The following is a 24,816-nucleotide window of genomic DNA, read 5'->3' on the forward strand; positions in this document are numbered from 1 at the left end:
GCGGTGGCGGAAGGCTGGAAAGTAATGGCTCCCAGAGCAGTGGTGAGTTTTGGACATCTTGAGTCCATGTTTGGACATCAATGCCTGTAAGGAATGCATGAAGCGTTTTCGGTCGACCCACAAGGCGCACAATGTGATGCAAATGTGTGTTTTTACCCTCAGAAAAAGCAGTCATTATACCAGGGCCCCGTTTTATCAAAAGATAAAATCGATTTTAAATTTCCTTACCACACAGGCTGCCATAGACTTACAGTTGAAGTCAACTATATAATCAATTTTAACTCTTCATAAAACAGAGCCCAGATATTTGTTAGTTGAGTATTTGGTGTACATACATGTAGATGCTCATAGGCTGTATGGGAGAGAACATTTTGCCCTATAAATGCTGAAAGCTATTAGAAGTTATTTAGATGCTACAACTTTTGTACAGTGCCATTCTTGCCAAGTACTGCAAATTTAGTTGAAAAATGATTTTTCGTGTGCTCAAATCAGTTGGCATTAATATCATCACTAAAGCTCAATCACATATATGGTGATTGCAACCGATATGACTTTTTCAATTTAAACGTTTGAAACACAGACTCTCAAAGCTTTCTTGCTGTATGTATGATTTGTGTGAAACTTCTCTTGGTCTGTTCATTGATTTTGTTCTTCTATTGAAGTAAACTTCAAATGGAGTTGAATTGTTGTTTAACCCATTGAGGCCAGACTGATTTTGCTACAACGCGCATTTTCCATTGACACCTGCCCGAGTATACTCGCCCAAGTCGGGACTCATCCTCAACAGATTAGCCCACTGTGTTCGTCATCATATTACCTGCTCTGTGCCCTTTTGGCTCACTGGTACAGAAAGGGTTAAGGTGCAGCTGTTGTAGAAAGGTGTGTGATGAAATTGGACCTTCGTGTTCCTCCCCTTCCCTATCAGGTACAGTCAGCTGGAGAGATGAGGTGGGCAGACATCAGCCGGGTGTGTCTGGTCTTGGATGTGATGATGGTGATGAGGGCGATGGTGATCCTCCAGAGGAGCGTTATCACAAGCAAAAGAGCAGGTGCACACCTCAAATGAATATTTACTATACCACATACTTTAAACTTCTTTACTGTCAAGTCATGCAGCTGTACGTGTAGGAGCAAAAGATGAAGTGCTATTCATATACAACTGATGCACTTGTCTGAATGCATCAGGAGGTATTGTGTGTATAAGTCATTGTGCATCAAGAAACCAACAGAAAGTTGCACAACCTGATTTTACAGGAGAACTCATAATGGTTGAAATGGGTCAATGTGGTCACTTTTTGGTGGTTTTATGATGCAGGGTCACATAAGGTAACTCTGTGTGAGTGAGTTTAAACTTGTTTCCATGGTTTCTGCGTGTATGCAAAAATGTGCATCATCTGATTTATAGAGTGGTAGACAAAGTCTGCCCAAAAAATCATATTGTTTGCTCACCAGTTATCACATAGACTGGCACAGCATCTTCACCAGTCAGCACAAAGTCGTGAAACCACCTGAATAAGATTCATACAATCTTTAATATACAAATGATGCACAGGATAGAGTGTGTTAGTGTAGGCGTGGTGTAACGCAACGAAATAATCCTGTGCATCATTTGTTTTATAAAATGGGTCGAAAATTCGAAAACTAACATCATTTTTCAGCGTTTTTCACGTACCTTTGTGGGTCAAGACGTCCGAAGATGTTCGTCCCAAACATTTACGCACGTCGCACTCGCGGAAGTCCCGCACATACAGTATAGGTATAATGGGGGGTTGGGTTTCCGGACACTTAAGTTCCCGCATGAAAACTTACTTATTTTACATAGAATATGCACCCTTTACCTTAAAGACTTGATATAGACTCCTCATATAGGCCTACTAGACAACATCCTCTGAAAACGGCGTGAGAATTAACCTGCTAAATCGTTGGATTTGCTCTTCAAAGTGACTCCATGTACGCGTCTGGTCCCATAACGCTTGGTCTACTGTACTGTACAAAGTGTACGTATAGTAGAGTATACGTACGTACGCCACACATGTTATGCACAAGGGAAGACAGGCCGGCCGGCCGGCAGCCCGAACTAGAAGTTGTTTACAGGATTGACAGCGCGTATGCATGCAATTCATCAAAGGAGCCGCCGCGCGCACAGACGATCGGCAATCTACCATAGGATTACAGGCAGTGCAATTGTACTGAAGTAAAGGGAGGAGGTGTGTCTCATTTCAGCGCTTCCTATTGGCTACATTCTTGAACCCATTTTATAATTAATATTCATTGTATTTACAATGACGTGATGTCATGTTGCTCAGACACCTCTATGCATTTGTTGGTGATGGGAATTTCTGTTTGATTTTTGATTTTGTGAATTAATTTTTGTGTTTGGCAGCCATGAGCTTGATGGGGAGGAGCTGTGTGTTGATTACCCTCGAGTCTTCCAGAAGCTTGGACTCAGCTGTGACCGTGAAGTTCAAAGGTAGGCCTACTGTATGAGAATGTCCTGCATTTTGCTTTTTCATGCAGTCTTTATATTTAAAGGGCTTTTCTGTACCTTACTACACCAGCATAACATTAACCTTCTATTCTGATATTTTCATCAATCAGAAAATCCGCTCGAAAACTCGCCAGACCTTGCAGACACATTTATCCTGATACTAGCTGTAAAGGCCTTGTCAGGCCTTTCCGGGCAAGCTAACCGGGCTTGTTGCGAGGAGGGATTTTCCGCACACAGGAGAATTTTCCGCGGGCCGACAAGAATGTTTGCGAGTTTCGCACCTGTTTCTTACCTACTAGACATGTACTACTATTACCTTCTACTTGCGTGTATTCTGTGTGACCTGCGTGAGAGCTTTGAAACCGATCCATTTTCTGTTATGAGCGACTTACAGGTACTGAGATGTATCTGCGTTGAAGTTGCCTGCAAGGTGCTGCTGGTAAGGGTCTCATACTGGTGTTCTGCGTGTACCTCTGCGAGCGAACCCCCATGACTCACTCGGAACAAGTTTTGAGCATGCTCAAGGCCTTGTTATACCGTAACTGGGGAAGTTTTTCGGGTTGACTTTCGGGGAAACGAATTCGCTACCCGGAGCTCTCCGCAGTTGTTCCGCACCTGACAATACCTAGTGCGTATCTGGCCTTTAGTTGCCCGGAGGTGCGCACGCAAGTCCGATTTAACCGCAGCCAAATTTTGAGCATGACCAAAATTTTTCCCGGTGAGTCGCGGGGATGCCTGGAGAGGTCCACGCAGAACGCCAGTAGGAGGCCCGTAGCGGCAGCACCTCGCAGGCAACTCCCATGCAGGTACTTCACAGTCCCGTATGCAGCCAAGATAATGACATTCTGTGGGATTTCTGCCATTCCTTCAGAGGAATTCCTTCACTGAGTTGTCGGCCCCCACGCAACTGGTACAAAGGTCACACAGTATACTCACAAGTAGAATTTAAGTAGAACGCGTCCAGCAAGTAAGACACATGCACTGACTCGCCAAAATCCTTGTCCGCCCTCAGAAATGGTCCCGTATGCTGAAAAATCCCTACACGCAACAAGCCCAAGTAGCTTGCCCGGAGAGGTGTGACAGGGCCTAAACATGGTTGCGGGTAACAAAATTTGCGTGCGCACCTTCGGGCGACTACAGTTAAGATACGTGCTAGGTACTGTCATGTGCGGCTCATCTACGGGGACCTCCGGGCAGTCAAAATTGTTCTTTGCAAGTCGCACGCAAGGCTTGCCCGGAAAGGTGTGACACGGCCTTTACTAATGTGGAGGGATTATGTAATCCACTGAATTGCTTATTGCATCATAATAGGTGTTTGGTTCTCTCTTCAAACATTGTGGCCTTGTTTTGTTGAGGAATCCAGGTATGAATCGCATGGACATATACAGAGTTTTAGGCAATCTGTTGATGATTGGTGCAAATAATTACAGTGCACTTGGTTCATAACGAACATGGTTATAACAAAAGTCTAGTTACAATGAAGTAAAAATTCAAGTCCCAAAATTATGATAATCTCTTTGCTTTACAAACTTTGCTGTTTGGCTGTAACAAAATATCAGTATAGTGAAAGAAAACTGCTGATACCAAGGACTTTGTTATAACAGGAGTTACCTGTACAATCATAATTATATTGTCTATTCTTTTTTGTTCATACTCTACTCTTTTTATATCTAAACATGTTGAGAATGAAAACAGAAAAAGAAGAAAAAACAAGAGAACAAGAAAATAATGAGAAATTTCTAGCACATGAAAATGTTGCGCATAACTGAGATTCATTTCAAAATATTCTTGTCAGGTTCAGGGATCAAAGACCGTTCCACAAGGCAAAAGTCCTCTACTTCAACAAGCGACTGAAGAAATCTCATGACCCCAGTCTCAACCTGAGGAAAAAGCCACTGCACATCAGGTTCACTGAGGAAGAGGAGGAACCCCAGGAGGAGATTGAGGAAGATGGTGGCGATGGCAGCTCTACCAGTGATGCAAATCTTAGCAAAGTCAACGATGGACCTGATAACCCAAGAAAGAAAGCCTTCAGTGTTAAAAAGAGCAAGGTCCTGCAGAGGGTGAAAGGATTCCTGGAGAAAGAGAAAGATCTGGATGATATCGGAGTGGATGACAAGATTGACACCAGGATGGTGGGGTTGGAAGAGAAAGATGGGGATAGTAGTGATGAGGCTGAGGAAGTGCAGGATAAATTAGTGGGTGTGGCTGAGGAAGGTATGGTTAAATTAGCACATGTAGGGAGAAGTGATGCAATGGATGGCCCGATTCATGTTGCCCACAGTGGCTCAGAATGCCTTGGTGGAGGAGACGAGCTACCAGTGTCACTGAGTTGTTCCCATGACAACAGTGAGACCAAAGATGCCTTTCTAATGAACGCGACTGGTAGAGGTGATGCGAGGACTACAAATAGATTTGTGGAGAAAAGTCCAGAAGAAATCACTGGTCTTTGTCAAAATATGTGTGGAGAGAGAGTTAACCAAGCTGCTCCTGAAGCAGCAGATTCCACAAATGAAGACAGTGCCAAAGTAAGTGAAGAAAGTGAACAGACAAATATGAATAAATGTGATGATGGACTCATTGGACACAACAATAAAGTTATTGCTCTTGAAGAAGAGTTTGTCAAAGAGCAAGGACTTGCTAGTGATAGAGATGCAAGTAATGGCATCATTTCACCAACGAGCCAAATTGTATTAATGGAGGAGGAATCAACAGCGACCCACCTCCCAAATGCAAGCCACAGTGATGCAGATACCTCTGGAAAGGTTGCCGAGGTGATTGGGGTCAGTGAGGATGACATGGATACTAAAACTGGAGAAGAGGAGAACGAGGAGGAGGAGAAAGCAGACCAAAAAGCTGATGCAGTCCTGGATGCTGATGATACCAACAAAGTTTGCCAAGGGAAGACACAAGGGGTCCGACAGCAGCCAGGCTGCAGTGATGTTGTGCATGATCAAGAGATATCTGGGAAGAATGCAAAATTCAGAAAATACTGGGCCCAGCGGTACCGCCTCTTTTCACAATTCGACAAAGGCATCCAGATGGATGAAGGTAAAAAACTATATATATGTACAACATTTGTACGCTTTTCACATCACATCTGTTATGTCTCAATAGCTTCTTGTGTTTATATGTGACCCGCTACAACAAAATGATCCTAAAGTCGGGCGAGGTCGATTATTTGAAAATTGCATGACACAATTCCCTAATCTTTGTGCTTTAAACTGATATATAACACGTCTTATAAAAATAATCGGCTGCGGAGATATCGATGTTTAAAAGAGAGCATGTCAAGATGTCTGGGAAATCACTGTTTCGAGAAAAGCGCCCTAAAAGTTCTCCTTGCGACGCAATCACAATCAAGAGACACGCAAGTCAGTATTCACCTCCGGACAATAGAAGTTAAGCCCTAGCAACCCCCGAAATGCTTATTCAAACACAGCGTCGGCGGTCTCCTCACCGACCAATCAGTGACCAGGATGTCAGGAGAAGCGGCTAGGCATAGCGCAACCCGCCCGCACGCACCAGTCGACTGGGCAGTGTGCGAGCTTCACGCTTCGGTTAGCGGCAAGCAGCAAACTGACCAATGAGATCACTCTGGTCGTTGTTAGGGGCGGAGTCTATGTGTGGCGCTCAATCCAAATGTTCGATCAGTTTCTGCTTCGTTGAAACGCCAAAAAAACATGGCCCAGAAAAATGTTATTTTTTGGTCTTTCCTTTCATCATTTTGCTTCAAAATTTCGACAGATGATAGAAGACATGTCAGACTCTGATAATATGTCAAATTCAGAAAATCGTAAGTTTTGACCAATTTTGATGCTCTAACTTCAAACTTGATTTTCACGGCTTCGACCGTGCACGACTTTAGGACCATTTTGTTGTAGCGGGTCACATATGTATACACAGGCATGAACACAGGTTTTTATATGTGACCCGCTACAACAAAATGATCCTAAAGTCGGGCGAGGTCGATTATTTGAAAATTGCATGATATAATCCCCTAATCTTTCTGCTTTAAATTGATATATAACACATTTTATAAAAATAATCGGCTGCGGAGATATCGATGTTTAAAAGAGAGCATGTTGAGACGTCTGGAAAATCACTGTTTCGAGAAAAGCGCCCTAAAAGTCTTCCTTTCGACGTAATCGCGATCAAGGGACACGCAAGTCAGTTTTCACCTCTGGACAATAGAAGGTAAGCCCTAGCAACCCCCGAAGAGTTCATTCAAGCACATAGCGTCGGCGGTCTCCTCACCAACCAATCAGTGACCAGGATGTGAGAAGCGGCTGAGCATAGCGCACCCCGCCCGCACGCACCAGTCGACTGGGCAGTGTGCGAGCTTCACACTTCGGTTAGCAGCAAGCAGCAAACTGACCAATGAGATCACTCTGGTCATTGTTAGGGGCGGAACCTATCTGTGGCGCTCAATCCAAATTTTCGAACCAGTTTCTGCTTCGTTGAAACGCCAAAAAACATGGCTCAGAAAAACACTATTTTTTTGTCTTTCCTTTGATCATTTTGCTTCAAAATTTCGGCAGATGATAGAAGACATGTTAGACTCCAATAATATATCAAAATCAGAAAATCGTAAGTTTTGACCAATTTTAATGCTCTGACTTCAAACTCGATTTTCACGGCTTCGACCTTGCGCGACTTTAGGACCTTTTTGTTGTAGCGGGTCACATATGTCTTTCATGAAGTTTTTAGGATTTTGCTTCTAAACCATCAGTGCAATTATTTAGTAAAGTTAGAGGAAAAGATTTTAGTGTTGATTATGTCCTTTTTGTTTTTAGAATTTCAAATGCGTGTTTTGCAGCTTGAGATTTCCAGTGAAAAATATTATTACATGTACAACATTGCAGATTTGTCACAGGAATGGGGTGTTTGTGCTTAAATACATTTTGTTGTACATAGCACCTTCTTGTCTAGGTGATTGGAGGGGAAAAGGGTTTTAAATATGATCATAAAGGTTATGCCCTGTGATAATGTTCATGAATTGATGTGTTGTATTCTAAATTGAGGTTTTACACCTGTATTTCTTTCAGAGGGCTGGTATTCCGTGACTCCAGAGAAAATCGCAGAGCACCAAGCAGAGCGATGCCGCTGTGATGTCATAGTGGATGCCTTCTGCGGCGTTGGGGGCAATGCCATCCAATTTGCTTTCACCTGTGAGAGGGGTGAGTCTCCTGTTAGGACTGAAAAGGAGAGAAAACAGAGATTTGTTCTTAAAACCCCATTACAGGAAATTCAAATTTTGCAAAGGCAGGCAAACAGAAGTTTTCCTACATTGATTCTGCTCCTTTAAAGCGAACCCCTTCACCAAACAACTTGTGGTATGTGTGTTTTGACATGAAGGAAAATTATAGATTATGCTTTGTTATGCCTTTGTTTAAACTTCATTGTCAGTAATATGTGCTGTGTCTACCCTTGATGATATTCTTGGAGTTAATTATTTTTTCATTGTGCAAAGATTGAGGACAATATAAGATATGTAGCATGGCATGTTGTTAGTACAGCATGTTTGCAGGTGGTTAATTAACAAACTTTTCATCAAACAAAATATTCTATTATTTCTTAAACAGAATACCAACTTTTGCAATGCAGAAAAATGTCATTGCCCTCACAACTGCTACAGAGGTTTCCCTCATAACATCTACTCGAACACTATCAAAGATTACTGGTAGATATTTGATATTCATTAATTTCTTTGGGGTATGTAATTTCCAAGACTCTAGAAGATATTAACTCTTTATGTGCCATGTTCGCACGTCCAACTCAGTCGACGGCGTGCCACAACTTCGCGTATTCTGCTCAAACGTGCAAACCCGCCAAACTGATTGATAAATTGCTAAATGCCGCAGTACAATGAGAGCGTTTTTCGCGCTTCCTTTCCTCTCACATATAGCTTGCATTTTATGTTGTGATTGACTATTAAGCGATGGTTCCTACTGGATTTTCGTGTAAATTCTAAGTTTCCGTCACTGGTTTTTTTGTGTGTCTTTACGGTAATTTAGCTTTGAATCATTTGAAAGAAAAACAATCATAGATTTGTCATACAAGTTACATCAAAGCAAAGCTTGGCATTTTCTCTACAACTTTACTCTATATCCAGCTTAACAGAAATCTATAGAAGTCACATAGATTTGAAAACAGAATGCTTTCTCAAAGTAAGACAACATTGGTGTCTCAGAATAATGTGGCACACAGGGGGTTTTCACCATGGCACATAAAGACTTAGAGTAAACACCAAACTACATGTATTTGATGCTCTATTCTGCTTTTCCTCTGCCAATGCTATCTGTATGCTGTGTAGTAATTGCCATTGACATAGACCCTACCAAGATCGAGTGTGCCAGACACAACGCTGCCGTGTACGGAGTCGCTGACCGCATCGAGTTCATCGTCGGGGACTTCTTCGAGCTGGCAGACGCGCTACACGCGGACGTCGTGTTTCTCAGCCCTCCCTGGGGTGGCCCCAAGTACCTCAAAGCGGAGGTTTTTGACATCTTCACCATGATGGACATTGACACATATCCTTTTAACGGTAGTAGATGTTGAGTGCCCCAGCAAGAATGGGGTAAAATTCATGATGGCTTTGATAAATGAATGAATGTTGCATGTTTTATCCTGGGATTTGTGTATGTGTTCATGTATATGCTGTGTGTGCATTTCTTTTTTTCAGTATTTTTCATTTTCATATTTTTCAAATGTGAGAGCATGGTTTCAAGGCATTGCTATAAAATATGTTTCTGCCTCTTGTCAGAATGAATATTTGGACAAGGATCTTTGGAAGTTCTTAAAACGGGCAACTGACAGTAATTTACTATCACTATTGGCAAGCTTTAGTTGCCAGGATGAATGAGTATAAAAGTATGTTGTACCACCCAGGGTTTGGATGCATGTCTATCAGGTGTATGCTTTACAGATGTGTGGCGAAACTGTTCAAAAGGATCAGGAAGATTTTTTATTTTTCATGTGTTTTTACTTTGCACTTGTCATGAATAGATGTAGGAAAAAAAAAAGGATGAATCATAATGACTTTAATTGATCAATCTTATTGAAGAGGGGACTTCTCTAGGCTAAATGGCTCATTAGTTTGGGCTAGAATTTGATGTCCAATGTCGTGTGCAGGTGAAAATTCCATGTAGAATTTTAACATGTGTTAAGAAATGGAATCCTGCCTGTAAGAGTGATTACTGAGAGTGATTATTATGCCATTGTAGGACTAGGTACCTAATTTTCTCATTAGAATTTGTCCCTGAATATTTGTGTTTCTCCCTTGACTACAATTCACGGCAGCCATGTTTGAGAAAGCTCGGCAGATCACAAATAACATCGGCTTCTTTGCACCCAGGAATGCTAATGTGGAGCAGGTAACATACTTAATTTTTATGTGGCATCTAAAAAATAACTTCTAACAACAAGAAAGAATACTGAATAACTGCAACCTTAAATTTCGGGCCAGATTTGATGAGCAGTTTTGATTGGTTGCCCTGACTTTCTGATTCAACCAGGTCTTCATCCAGTTGTCAGTAGACTAGTTCATTTGCATTTTACTTTTCATGCGCCAGTTTTCATCGCCTGCAATATTCTGTTGGCTCCTTTTTGTACATGTCAGATGTATAATGTCAAAATAGCAATTCCATTTTGTTAATTGCTTCAAAAGAAAACATAATTTCAGCAAGCAGCATACCATGTCTAAAATGCAGTACTGATTTTCCTTTTTTTTGACTCTCTTGGTGGGAGGGGGGTAGTTTTGTCCTTTCCAAGTTTATTATTCTGTTATCACTTTGTGTGTTTTTAGTTGGAGAGCCAGAGAGCTCACAGTGAATCTAGTTTTATATGCAAGGTAATTCAGTTTAAGGAGGCAGACTCATATAATGTCTGTGACCCTACAAAATGCAATAGAAAAACAGAGAAGAAATTGTCATTGAAATTGACTTAATAATGGTGAGAATAGTCCAGGTATTTTCCTTTTTCTCCCAATGCTTTGCATCATGTACAATGTAATTGTTTTTCTTTCTTTTCTTGCTCACCTTTGTTGTTGTTTGTGTTGTTGCTGTAGCTGGCATCACTGGCTGGACCGGGAGGCCGAATGGAGGTAGAACAGAACTTTCTCAACAAGAAAATCAAGACGATCACAGCATACTACGGGGAACTGGTCGAAGGGGCGTGGTCATAGCGATTAAGTGGAAGGGCAAAGGCCAAACGGTTGACCCCGGTAGATGAATACAGTGGCAGAAATGGTAGGGAAACACAGAACAAAAGAACAGTTGAACAGAACTCCCTCAACAAGAAAATCAAGAAGATCACTGCATACTATGGGAAACTTGTCGAGGGGGCGTGTTCGTTGCGGTGAAGTGGTAGGGCAAAGGTCAAACGGTTGACCCCGATAGATGATGAATACAGTAGCATATTAATGGTTGGGCAGTGGTCAAACTGTTGACCCCGATGGATGAATACAGAAGTAAAACTTGTGGACAAGCATTGATAATGGATGCAGTTGCACTTGCAGTGACTGGTGGTCCAGAACATTTACTGTGTTTTCTCCTAAGTTTGTTACATGAATAGCCATATCTGGTATGATGAAAACAATCACTTCATTTTCTGCAAAGTTTGTTGCCAGTATACTATATTTTAGATGATGATATGATAGAGAAAAATTTTAAAAGTATAAAGCGATATTCTGTATCCAAGTGTGGCCCTTCACCCCTTGCCATGTATTGTCACATTAAAGTGAGAGTTCCATGTGAACACTGTTTAGTCAGAGACCAAGAAGTTTATGTCATTACGGGTGCCATGTGGTATTCATTTCTCTTTTACATTTGTTTTCATGCCCAGATATAAGGGTTCATTGAAGTGCAGTTTAGATATGTCGCGCATGCCTAAAACTTCAATTTGCGAATCTTTGCCACAGTGTTATATAACAGCTGCTGTAGAATGGTCATTATTACCATGGCAAAATTAAAGTGCATGGAAGAAATATATCACAATATTCCCTTCTGTTGCATGTATTTTGACAGCAATGATGAACAATCAAGCTGTCATATCATAAACATTATTAACAACAGACCATTTAATAGTTTGTTTTAACCCATTAGTATCTGAAATGCCTGAAACTGCCTGTCTTATTACTCCCTAAATAGCCCCAAACCACCTGTTCATTTTTTGATAGTTTTATTCTTAATCATATTTTGTTTTGTAAAGAATATATAATTATTTAATTTGAAAGAGGTCAAAGGTCAACAACAGTATGTCATAATTATTTCAAGGTGACACACCATTCTCTTGGTAAAGTCTTAGGAGGCTATCAAATAAACAAAACTTGTGCTAGACGAAAATAAACATGCAGTGAGCTACTATACATCAGTTAAAATATTGTTGAAATGAGAGCAATATTTCTGTACCTTCCAGGGAACCATTAGCCATTATGTACAGAATCTTCAGTTGCTAAATGGTTTAATAAACGTGAATAATTCTTCATGCTCCTTATATATGGCTGTCCATCGATTTCGATGATGACTGAGATGATCTATGTGTAAGGATGCGAGTCAGTTCTTATTATGCTTCCTGACATGGCTCCACAGACCAATTCTACTTGTACTGCGGAAGTTGCAGGCAGTGCATGCATAGGGTTTGTCTGTTTCTTGTAAAGCAAGAAGCTTTGGGGTGTCTTACTGCTCTCTTCTCCTCTGCTGCCTGATGTCGCTCTCTCTCAGCAGAATTTGTTTGATCCCTTACAAGATTCCTCCAGTATGTCCGATTTACGGCAACCTTCTCCAGACTATCAGGTGGGATCTTGGCCAGCAAAAGCTGTCTTTTCAAGGTGTCTTTGAAACGGAGGAGGGGACGGCCAATGGGTCTTCTGCCTGTTTTCAGTTCTCCATAGAGGGTTTGCCTTGGCAGACGATTACCATCCATGCGCACAACATGACCTGTCCATCGGAGTTGTGACCTCATGATAGTGGATTCCAAGCTCATCATACCTGCTCTTTGCAGCACTTCCTCGTTAGAGATATGGTCATACCAGCGTATGCCCATGATGCTGCGCAGCTGTCTCTGTAGAACCTTGGATAGTCGCTTTATGTGACGTGGGTAAAGGACGTAGGTCTCTGACGAATACAGCAGTGATGGTAAGACAATTGCCCCATACACAGCTATCTTGGTAGACAGTTTTACACCATGTCTATGCCAAAGTTTGTCTCTCAGCCTGGCAAAGGAGGAGTAAGCTGCTTGAATCCGCTTACTTATCTCTTTGTCAAGGCTGGTGTCATGAGTTACAATGCTGCCTAGGTATGTGAAACTCTTAGTAGTTGGTAGTGGGCGACCATTGAAGTTTATGGTTGGGTTATGGTATTTAGCTCTAGGAGAACAAATAGATAACATTTAGAGTATGTTGTTGATTTTTTTTTCAGTGAAGCACAAGAAACAAGAAGACATTCTTGCCCTGTGGTGGTATATCTTTATTGACAAACAAAAAAAAGAAGAAATAAAGAATAGGCATAAGCTTTTTTTTTCTTATGAAGATGAAACAGTTTGCATATGTCAAGGCTGTGTTGTTGTTTTATTTATATTTTATACACAAAGTATGGTTTTTAAGAATCTTATCTATGTAAAGCATGGAAATCTTTTGCTACAAATTAATTGCAAGGATTGTGAGATGTGAAATTGATATTTCATAAAATGCATTTTTTTTAAACCAATAAATGATAATCTCTTGAAACGAGGCAGATGTTACATTGGTGTCATTGTACATTGTAGTGTCCATACACTACTTTTCTTCATTGGTACCAAGTGTTCTGAGGATACTGAGTCTGGGATTAAAGGACAAGTTCACCTTCATAGACATGTGGGTTGAGTAAATGCAGCAAGGACACTGAGAGTCTGAGGAAAATCTGACAATCCGTTCAAAAGTTATGAATTTTTGAGGTTCCTCCTCAGTCACAGCTGGATGAGAAGACTACTATAGCTTGTGATGTCACATGTGTACAACGATATAAAGGAAGTATAAAGAAAATTCAACATATTTTCACTTTTCTCGTATAACAAAAGAACGCTCAACCTCTCTCTTTCAGAAGGCAAGGGGAATGATATTGCCCTTAACATACATCAGTAACAAGTTGAAGAAATGGGCACTTTTTTCAAAAAGTAAAGTTTTGTGAATTTTTTTTTTAATTTTCTTTATATCGTTGTACGCATGTGCCATCATACACTGTTAGTAGTCTTGTCATCTAGTAGATACTTGAAAAATTCATAACTTTGGAATGGATTGTCGGATTTTCCCCAAACTTTTATTGATGTTTTCTACTAGTATTGTTGCATTCATTCAATCCACATGTGTATGAAGGTGGACTTGTCCTTTAATATTGGACATGGCTCAACTGAAAGGGACTGTACAGTACTGGTTGAGGTGAGGATTCAACTTTAACAAATTACGAGATTATTAGAAACCATTCTATGAAATGTTAAAGAGCATACAATTCTAAGGGGAATCAAAAGTTTATTTGATTGAAATTGGCTTTGAAATGACTGAGATATCCAAAAACAAGGTAAAACAGAGAGAAACTAATAAAAGTCGTGGCCTGTCAATTTTATTAGGATCATTCTTTTTTTGGATATCCAAGCCATTTCAAGACCAATTTTCATCAAATAAATGTTGAATCCTTCTTGAAATTACATGTTCTTTCATATTTCATAAGAGATTTCTCATTATCTCACCAAAAATGTTATAAACCCAACATTAGGTTTCGACCAAAACTATATGGTCCCTTTAAAGGGGGCAACCAGAATTTTTCTTGGCACATACAATGTAGTCATTTGTTGGGGGGGGGGGGGGGGGGTCCAGGAATTCCTCATTATCATACACTGCACTCGCGTTAAAATGAAGCCCCCGGGACTGGTGGTTTTCTTTTTTTACATCAAAATTTCGTCATAGCCGAATTGCAGAGTACAGTGTAAGTAAGAATACATGTATATACATACATGATAATTTTAGGACCTGAATTTTTACTTCGTTGGAATGAGAATTTTGTTATAACTGTGTCTGTTATAATGGGATTACACTGTTTCAATACATGCAAGAACATTACTTCCACCACAAGTAACAACTTTATCATTATTACCCTTTTATCACATCTTTTTCTCCCAAGCTGCTCAAAAACTTGGGATCTTTTGTACGAAGGGTATTTGGTATGAAGAGGTCTTTGGGACCTGAAAATCATATATTTAAATATCATTTGGGTATTTCACCATTGTACACAGTATTAGAAACCAGGATTAGGACAAATATTGTCAAGAACAGTTGTACATGCACACACGATGGACAGAAAATAAATTTTTAAGACAGAAAAAAGAATTTATGACACAGGACCAAAAGAAGAGTTTGTTGTTCTGTGAATTACGTGCGAGATACATGTACAATGTACTTCCTAATACCTGTATAAACTGTATATCCTTGTACCGAGTTTCAACTACCGGTATACTTTGTTCCTGGTTTCTACATGTATGTAAAGTTCATACGTCACTCACACCAGCAACATCAACTGAAGCAGCAAGCACTTTTATACATCAACAACTCAACTTCATCTGGGCAAAGTCGATACATGTAGACATGACTGCAGCGGGTATCAAGAATTATGCATTCACTTGGCAGAAGAAAATGCAGAAGAGCTGTGCAGATTTTATGGTCTCTGTACAAGAGCATCAAATCACTTCTTTTTTATTCTCCATTTCCAGTATTTTACAATTTTATAACAATGTCCTTTACCATATTTCCATTACTTATCTTTCAAAATTCTCACCATCTGTGCACTCCTATTTTGCAGACAGTGTCCATACTAGAATGGAATAGTTACCATGGCAACAAAGATTTTTTGCATCTTTAATGACCAACATTCAATATCTATAAAATGTTTGTATACACTAAAAGGACAGATCTTTCAGGGGGGCAGGTCTTGCAATTCATCACTGTAATCATTTTGGGCAAAATGAAAGAAATTTTCCCTCTTGTCACCCCAATGTGTGTATACAGCATGTACTTGTCTAAAACAAGTACGGACAAATTTCTAGCATTGTAGATGGAAAATAACATTGATACATTTCTTATAATAGAGTAGGGGAGATTTAAGAGGTGATGGAAATCAATTGTGATAAGTGTCTCATACTCATTAACAGAATATATGGCACTATACAAAGGCTCTGGATCATCATCAAGTTTTACATGCCTCGAAAAAATGTATATGTGTGTGTGTAATGATGTATGTATGTATGTAGGTACAAATATGTGTAATCTGTGTACATATGTATACAGTATGTGTGTATATACATATACACAACATTAAAGTATACATATACACATACATGTATATACATTTTCATCTCATGTCTACAAACCATCTTTCAATGTTATATCAGTAGTTGTTACAACTTTTTGTTGTGGTATTCTTATACACAAGGTAATTCAAAGTACTTTTTTCATTTTCTTCCCTTCAGTGGAATATAAGCTTTTTGTTGGTGAGATATAGGCATTTCATTTTACACATTATCATGTGGCATGTCTGTTTTATGCAAGCAGTGATTAAATCAGATACCTTCACATTGGATGACCACAGCTGATGATGCTTAACTTTATCATCACAAACAGAAATTTCTCCACGATTTTTGTGATTTGTCAGACATTCAAAAACATGCAAGTTGGTACACAACATAAACTTACAACATTAAAAACAAAAGACATTAAACAGGCTCCTGAAAAAATATGACTGCCAGGAAGTTGAAACAGGATACAGCAAACATGATTAGTACCACCTTGGCACAGACATTAGGATCTCGCATTTCACATTTTCAAGTCGAGGAATAACAAAATCTACAGAGATGCTTGTAAGATATCTCCCACAATGTGCTGCATATCTTCATGAATGGCACCATAAATTCTCATCGAGCTTTATAAGATATCATGCTGCAGTTCTATGTGATATTTCTACAGAAGTATTCAAATTTGAACATATTTTCCAAGGGAATTCAGTCAAAAGTACATGCTCCAGAAACCATCCCATCCATGGCCGACATGAGAAATGGCTTCTCTCTCCTGAAGTTTGAATGAAACTTGTGGGGTATAAGATAAACTTCATGATAAATATAGAAAAATAACGACGACAATACAATGACATGATGGTTATCTTCACTACACGTCTCTACTAAACAAAGACAAATACACAGTAGACATCTTGCGCTAGTCGTCATCATTCCCGATCTCTTCATTGTCGTCGTCACCATCGACCTCTGCATTGGCCTTCTCCAGGTTTTCGAGATGTCGGGCGAGCTCTTGTTCTTCCGTATCCGTGACAACTTTGGGCTGAAATTTACAAGATGGAAACAAGGAACAATATATTTAACATTGCAAAGACTATAATGCTATGACTGCAAATATAATGAAGTGAAGAGGAAAAAGAAGAACAGAAAAAGAGCACAAACATTAGATAGGAAAGAATGAAAGAAAACAAGAAAATAAAGAGTAGAGATGGGAGGGCAAGAGAAGAGGAAATGGAGAAGAAGATGAAGTAGAAGATACATCACAGCAAAGCCTGCAATTTTCTCTACAACTTTGCTGTACAGCTTTATTCACACAAATGCTTCTGTGGAAAGTTACGGCTTTGAAAAATAGCTTATTTTCTTTATTGACAGTGCTCATGCATTGCAGCTGATGAATAATATGGCACACAGGCATATTAATTAATATGTTTTACACCATGGTACACAAATTAATCTTGAAGAGAAATCAAACTACTGTGAAACCAGAAACATTTACTGCACAAGATTTTCATGAATTGGAAGCAACAGTCCTTGATATTTGAGGTATGATATTTTCACCAGTTTCAAATGGCATTATATATATGGTGTCTGGACGAACTTTTGCATGCATTTCACTTTTGCAAATCTTAGATCATCAAAAAATTTTAGAAAGTTTCATGCATGTGAACATTTCTTGTTTTACAGTTATTATTTGTAATTCACATTTAATATCAACATGCATGGGCACATTCACGCATTTGAGACTCACAGCCATGATGACTTTGAAGACGCCTCCGCTGGCGATGATGCTGGTCCTGATCGCCTCCACCGCCTCTTTCAGCTTCTCGACGCCCTCCGCCCTCTCTAGTGTCTGTGTTGTGATGACATACTGGGGTGGCGCAATGAGGTTAATCTGCCGTGAAGGAAAAACAACAAAACTTGTAACTCATTTCAGATACAGTCAATTCCCATTATATCAAAGTTCTCAGGACCAACAACAAAAAGAAAAACATGGAGTGGATAATGTTGCGCCCTGGAAGTTATCCATATAAAACTTCTCACTGGAATTGAGGAGAAAACTTTCTCTCCCCTTCCACCCCCAGCCCCCCCCCCCCCCCCACCTCCCCTCCTCCTCCCCCTGTCCACCTCTCTCTATCTCTCTCTACATGATGTTTACTCTCACAACCTACAACTGAATTTTCATACTAAGTACTCATAGGATTTTGCTGTGAGTTTACAACACAAAAAATTTCGACAATTTTACTTTTCAAAATACTAAGTTTTTGATGCAAACATAATTATGGTAAAAAGAAAATTCTCTCTCTCCTGCAAAGTGGGAATCAATATGCTGTGCATTTGTATAACTATGTACCAATCTATTGACATTTGTTTTTATTTTAACAAGATCTCATTTTGGCAAGAAAATTGTAACAGTCCCAAGCATCTCATTATCACAGGTTTACCAGTAACAACAATGCTCATGCTATTGAAAAAAATTCAATATTGTGTACTTATTGTGTTACAATTACTTCTATTGATAATGATTGAAATATCAACATCATCAGTACCATTTATATCACTTCATTTAAAACACCCAGAACACAGCAATTCCTTTTACCAGACCACTGTGCTTCATTTTACCTTGATCTGCATTTCAGCCGTTGACATATCAAGGCCCTTTGTGAGTGCGTCTTTGACAGCATCGATGCCATCATAGCCGTAGCATGCCACCTCGATGTCTGTTGAGGTTTTTGTTTTAAAATAGGAATCAGGAATGACAGAATGAACATTGCCACAGAATGAAATTAATGTATTCCCACATCCATTGGTGGCCCTGTGAGATCCTGGCTGACATATTAATCAGTTACCATGGTCCTGAAGGAAGTAACAGATGCTTGTAAGCATTATGGTTTTAAGTCCCCTCCAAAAGACAAGGAAATGAGGAAAAATTGCCTAGCCTTCGGGCACAGCATCACTGCTAAGTTTGACTCAAACCATGGATATCATGCTTGATGATTTCTTCTTGGTCTGATCTACGAGCTAAAACTGCAACCTTTAACCCTAAAAGGGCCAGGCTTTTTTGGCTATGCTCAGACCGGGGAGGGATGGATTCCTCACAAAAACTTCCAAAACTCATTTCAATTCTTATGTATTTTATTGTTTTCAGAATTTCTTATGTAGTTATTTGTTTTTCAACTTCTGTTTTTTCTTTGTTTTTTCATAGGAAGTTGTCACTTACCACTTTTCTACCATAATTAGCACAAAATTAATCAATGAAAGTGATTAATTGTAAAAATAATCAGGTCTTTATGACTTTCATGACAGAGCACTGTTTTCCATAGGAAATGTACACAAAATCACAAAATTGTGCCCGTTTTGGGGCAACATTCTGTTACAAAAATGGGCGTGGCTTTGCAAAAGTATACGCGGACGTTGCAAATTTGGTCTCAAAAGTTGCGCGAGACTTGAACAAAGAAAGTCAAGAAGCCCCGTGCTATAATTCTGTAACGCGAGGCTTCTTGACTTTGTTTGTTCAAGTCTCACGCAACCTTTACAGAATTACAGCGCGAAACGTCGAGTGGGGGGGGGGGGGGCGGATTCCATCCCCCCCGGCCCTTTTAGGGTTAAAAAGACCTTGTAACAATGTATGAAGTTAAGGGATTGCATAAATTGAAGTTGTCTGAAATTGCTTTCAACATTGACAACAACTGACTAAAACATAGTGCAAAATATGTTGGCAGTTACATTTAAAATGCAGCAGTGAAGATCAGGTAAAAAAAATCTAGGCTACTGACAGATGCATGATATATAATATCTTACTATTTTAATGTTCAAAGCTCTGCAATGCTACATTCATATGAAAACATTTGGTAAATGGGTACAGACGACTCCCGTTACCATGAAGTCCTTGGGACTGGCTGTTTTATTTCGTTATATTGAAACTTTGTTTTAACTAAACAAATAAACAATCAAAATACATATAGCAGATAATATTGGGGCCTGAATCTCTACTTTGTTTTAACCGGAAATTTGTTATAATTGTATTTGTTCTAACGGGAGTGCACTGTATTAGTGATGGGAACATTACAACATTAAGAACATACAACATTGTTGGATGATCCTAATTCTGGGCTGACAGGCGTGTGCATACCTGATCTGATCTTGACAGCTTGTGGTGTGAGCTTCCTCTCGATGTTTTCTAGAAGGACCTTGTGTGTCTCCTCATCCAGATTACACTCATTTAATAGCTCTGGCTCACTGGAAGAAAGATAAATGCAGATTTAGGTTAAGCTGAAAGTGAAAAGTAGTCCATGAGGATTCAGAAAACATGTTGTAAGATAACAGGATATTGAGGTAGTTGGTTAAACATTGAAATAAAATTATTTTCTATAAATTCACTTTGTTCAAAATTATGAAGTACTCACTGATGAATCAAGAATACTAATACTTAAAGGTCCTGTTTACCTTCAGGAACAGTGATTTAAAAAAAAAATTCAAGATATGACATTTAATGCATATGTCAAGGTCTGTCGTACCACAAAACATACTATCACGTAAACGTTTCGTGATAAAGCCTAAAATATAAAAGGAGATATTAGTATTTTTCTCAATAAACCATAACTGTAGACAGTTTAGTCTGGAACCATTTTTATTATTTATCTATTTTTCACATTTTGTTTATTTAACAATAAGATTAATTTTACCTTTTAAAATTATTACAGTGGTTGTTTCTGTCCCTAACTGACATTTTAGAACTATTTTAAAGCACTAGTGCTGGTTTTTGTTTCATCTGCAAATGGTAAATTATGCTTTAAGTCTGTGAATAGCCTTCAGTCTTTGGTGCGCACAAAGGGAGACAAAGGGGCCGATATTGCATTTGATTGTGAAAAAAGAAATAGGAAGCAAAATGCCATTCATTGTTCACATTGCTTTTAATTCAGAAGGGAAGCTCACAAACACATTAAAAAAAAAAATGAAAGTGTGATCGAAACTACGCAAAAAAGGCAAAGTTCGCACAAATATTAGATTTCACATGTGTTCATATTAATATATGACTTGAGTGCAATCACATAAACTGCAAATTAGATTTACAAAATGATACCATTATAAGTATTCCTTAATATACATGATACACAAACCGTGACTCTTATGTTTTGTTTTCATTCCTCCCCCCCCCCCAAAAAAAAAAAAAAAAAAAAATCATATTACATCCTGGCATAAAAAACACTTGTAATGCTTGAGCAATATCAATTTATAATGGGGAGATTTGTTGCTAACTCATTCCCAGAAAGATAATCATGTTCTTTATTTTTTTGTACACATAAAAACAAACAAACAATAGGACTGATATCTGAAACACTTCTCTATTTTTTCAAAGCTCATAGAAATGAGTTTCACTGTATCTTTTTCCAAAGACTCTTGTTCCATCACTTACTTCACACACGTCTTGAATGCATCATATGCCCCATAGCCAACAGCATTGTACTTCTTGTCGAAGTGCCAAGCAGTCTTTGCATAGAGCTCTTCGAGCTGTGCATCGCTTGTGTAACCCAGGATCTCCCCCACGTGTCTTAAAATGCTGTTGACCTACAAGAGTTTGGAAGAAGGAGTTGTTAAAGTGAAAACAAAACAAAATAAATCAAAGCAAATCAAAACAAAACAAAAAATGAAAACAGAGAATATGAACACATTGACCTTAATATCAAAATAAAGTGGCAAAGTGAAATTCATTTTCAGATTTTTTGGAAACTATGTAGTATACAAGACGAGTACAGTGTAGCATGCTAGTATCATAAAAATGCAGCTGTGAATTAAATGATCATCTAAACTAGATTGTAAGCCATCTAGGTGTCAAGATGTAAATATCTAAAGAAGGAAAAAAGTTCTAATGCAACCATACTGCTACACAATCAACTGACAACACAGGCACAGAGATGTGTCACAGGTACAGGGATGTGCTATGTTCTATAATAATGGCGATCAAAGTTCTTTGTGCATTGACAAGCAAAATACAGGTCTACAACTTTGATAAATTCATATCACATGTGAAGAAAGCCTAGCATGAGCTAAAATTTTGTTTTCACTACATATATAATTACACGTATGTGACACCTCTTTCGTAATCAAAATCATGTACAATAATCAGCAGAATTTTTTTTTGTTTGTTTTTTTGTTCTGCATTCTAGAAATGTATTGCCTAATTTTTTTTTGTTCTGCATTCTAGAAATGTATTGCCTAATTTCAATGCTGGTGTCTATCTAATTCATTCAACATAGTTACAATATTGTACTTACAGCTTTTGCCTTTGCAAACTTTTCCTCGCACTTCTTGATTTCTTCTGCTGAAACTCTCCTCTTAGACAAATCGATGTAGCCTGTCCATTGGTAACAGAAAAGGAAACAATGTGATCAATGAATAATAGAAAAAAGAGAAACAATGCTTCTAAGTAAGAGCAAGATTCCCATACAAATGACCGGAAAAAAAAAAAAGAAATACAATCACTTTTGGTACTTAGTGGTAATTGAATTAATTTCCTGTTTTATTCTAGAAGACAGGCTTCAGTACAAGTACATGTACATGTAGGTGGAAGCCTAATCACAATCATGGGATAACAGTACATACAACAATGAAATTTCAAACCTAAAAATTGTGGGATACACTGATTTATGAAATGCTGCAAGCCATCATAAATCCATAAATGAAATTAAATGCTCATCTAACATACTGCATTGTAATCTCTCATCCTACACTGATGTAATATGGGCAAAGAAAAGAATTTCCTTTCAGGAAGAACTGAAAACTAACCAAAACACATTGAAAGCCAGAATCGTATTGAATAGTACCATTATTATGCAAAGCCTCTTTGTCAGAAATACTCAATTCAGACTTTTCCATTTGGTTAACAGATTACAGAAAGAGTTGGTTTGATGCCTTATCCTGACATAAGATATGGTATAATGATAGCACTTTCATATGATAACCAACACTGACAAAACTTACCTACTTCATCATTGCTCTTGATAATACAATGCTTATTTACTCATGTCTTTATTTCTACTTCTGTTAATAATGGATTGATCAGAGTGTTTCTCTTTTGAACTAAAGAGTAAGGGAAGTGTTTGGTTTAATCTTCCCAAATGCCTGTATTGTTTTAAGAAACACTTTCTCATTTGGTCCCAACTACATTGTGTGAAATGGACATTGGTAACATTGAATTGAATGGGAACTCGCTAGGATGTACATGTATAAACAGAGGCTGGACAGACAAGGTTTTGTGTCCACTTACCTTTGTCTTTATCTACTCTGATGACAACCACACATTCATCACGCCCCACCCTGATGAGCTTATTGATGGATCGGATTCGCCTCCTGGACAGTTCACTGAGCAGAATCATGCCTTCAATGTTGTTGTACTCCAAGAGGTGCACATACGCACCCATCTCTGCGATGGAGCGCACCTTCACCATGACCACATCCTCTACCTCGGGGAAGTGCTGCTCGTAGAAACGACACGAAAGTGGCATCTTGGCTGTGAGGACTCTCTTGCAGCTATGACAAGTTCTGTGGTTGCTACGATCCTCAAATGATGTTTCTTCGTTTAAGTACTGTGCGCACAGAGCCTCGACAAATGGAGATTTTGGAGCGGTATATCTGGGTACGGGAAAGATATCATTGAAGAAGAGTACATTGTAGATTCTGATATTCAATGTCAATTCAGTGCAGTACAGCTGTCATTGGATTCCTCTCTTTACATTTTACATTTCACATATCCCTGAACACATACATGTTGGTGTAGGTGACAACATTGCACATGTTCCATAGCCATGTGGTCCATGCAACAACACTATCCCTCAGCAACTAACACAGTCAAATACAATTGTGACCCGCCACAACAAAAGGATCCAAAAGTTGCTGACGGCTGAGCCAAAAAAATTGAGTTTGAAGTCAAATTATCAAAATCAGTCAAAACGATAAGATTTCTGTTTCAGCTTCAAAATTTCAGCAGATTGATAGACGAAACATCAAACTACAAAATTACTTTGTATGTACACTGTAGGTCTATGTCAAAAAACATAAATTTGATGGTCTTGACTGATTTTGAAGATTGATCTGACCTGAAACATCGACTTACGGATCCTTTTGTTGTGGCGGGCCACATATCATCTCAAGAAAAAGACTACATACAAACGCTACATTTTAGGCGGAGCGGAGGTCTCCGCTTCAATTTACCACATGTAATTATGCGTGGGACAGGGCTGCTCGCAAGATTCCAAGCCATCTTTTCACCAACTGCTGTGCACTGGACAAGATCCAGTACGCTCTCCACAATCTTGCACTATACAAAGGGTCATTCTATTAACGGAAGGGCCATTCGCCCAAAGAAGCCAATAAAATATTAATATTGATTAATATAAATTGATGAAATGTTGCAACAACGTGCAGTGAGTTTCCAGTTTGTTTGTTTTTTTATATTCTGAAATTCTTGCTCCTAGACCCTATTCAAGTTCTCTTTTTCATTTTCAAAGATGTATGTAAATGATTGATTTTTTGTTGTACCGTAACTGTTGCATCATTTTATCAAAAAACAACAAAAACAAAATGAGATGAATAAACGAGTTGAATGGAATTGAATTGAACTGATTAAACTACAATGTAATTATTGATTTCCCACACAACCTTTAACGGGTGGGACTGGGACGCAGCGCAGCGGTGTTCTGCCATACGTCTTTACTACTTTAGCATCACTCGGATATTACCCACTCAGAAACTACGCATTTCTAGCATTCGTATCAAATGTTCGAACTTACATTTTCCAAGGGTGTATTGTTCGGTGAAATTTGATGAAAACACGAGGAATTGTCAGTACATTATCAGAGACACGTGTGTGTACTGCTCACACCTCACCTGACGCAATACAAAAGTAGAATAGCAAAGCCTGTGGTGACTAGTGGAGCGAAATTGGGTGTCATAGCGCCCTCTGTTGAGTAGCGCGCCGGATAAATTATAACAATGTTATCTGTACTAGCATAGGCTGG

The 24,816-nt window shown here is 38.9% G+C and overlaps 1 protein-coding gene across 1 annotated transcript; it reads right to left on the reverse strand.

Annotated features, from left to right (window-relative positions):
• Positions 1 to 16,127: 16,127 nt before the first annotated feature.
• Positions 16,128 to 24,702, reverse strand: LOC139715358 (eukaryotic translation initiation factor 2 subunit 1-like). The gene is made up of 8 exons (XM_071626935.1): positions 24,589 to 24,702; positions 23,067 to 23,431; positions 22,075 to 22,154; positions 21,216 to 21,367; positions 19,932 to 20,038; positions 18,422 to 18,519; positions 17,550 to 17,693; positions 16,128 to 16,844 (listed from the first exon to the last, which is right to left on the reverse strand). Exons 2-8 carry the CDS (start codon positions 23,302 to 23,304, stop codon positions 16,722 to 16,724), a joined length of 942 nt encoding a protein of 313 aa, XP_071483036.1. The 5' UTR covers positions 23,305 to 23,431; positions 24,589 to 24,702; the 3' UTR covers positions 16,128 to 16,721.
• Between the last annotated feature and the right edge of the window lie 114 nt (positions 24,703 to 24,816).

The sequence above is a fragment of the Diadema antillarum genome, unplaced genomic scaffold (assembly GCF_040938485.1).
Source record: "Diadema antillarum isolate AM-2024a unplaced genomic scaffold, OU_Dant_1.0 scf00000006, whole genome shotgun sequence".
Lineage (NCBI taxonomy): Eukaryota > Metazoa > Echinodermata > Echinoidea > Diadematoida > Diadematidae > Diadema > Diadema antillarum.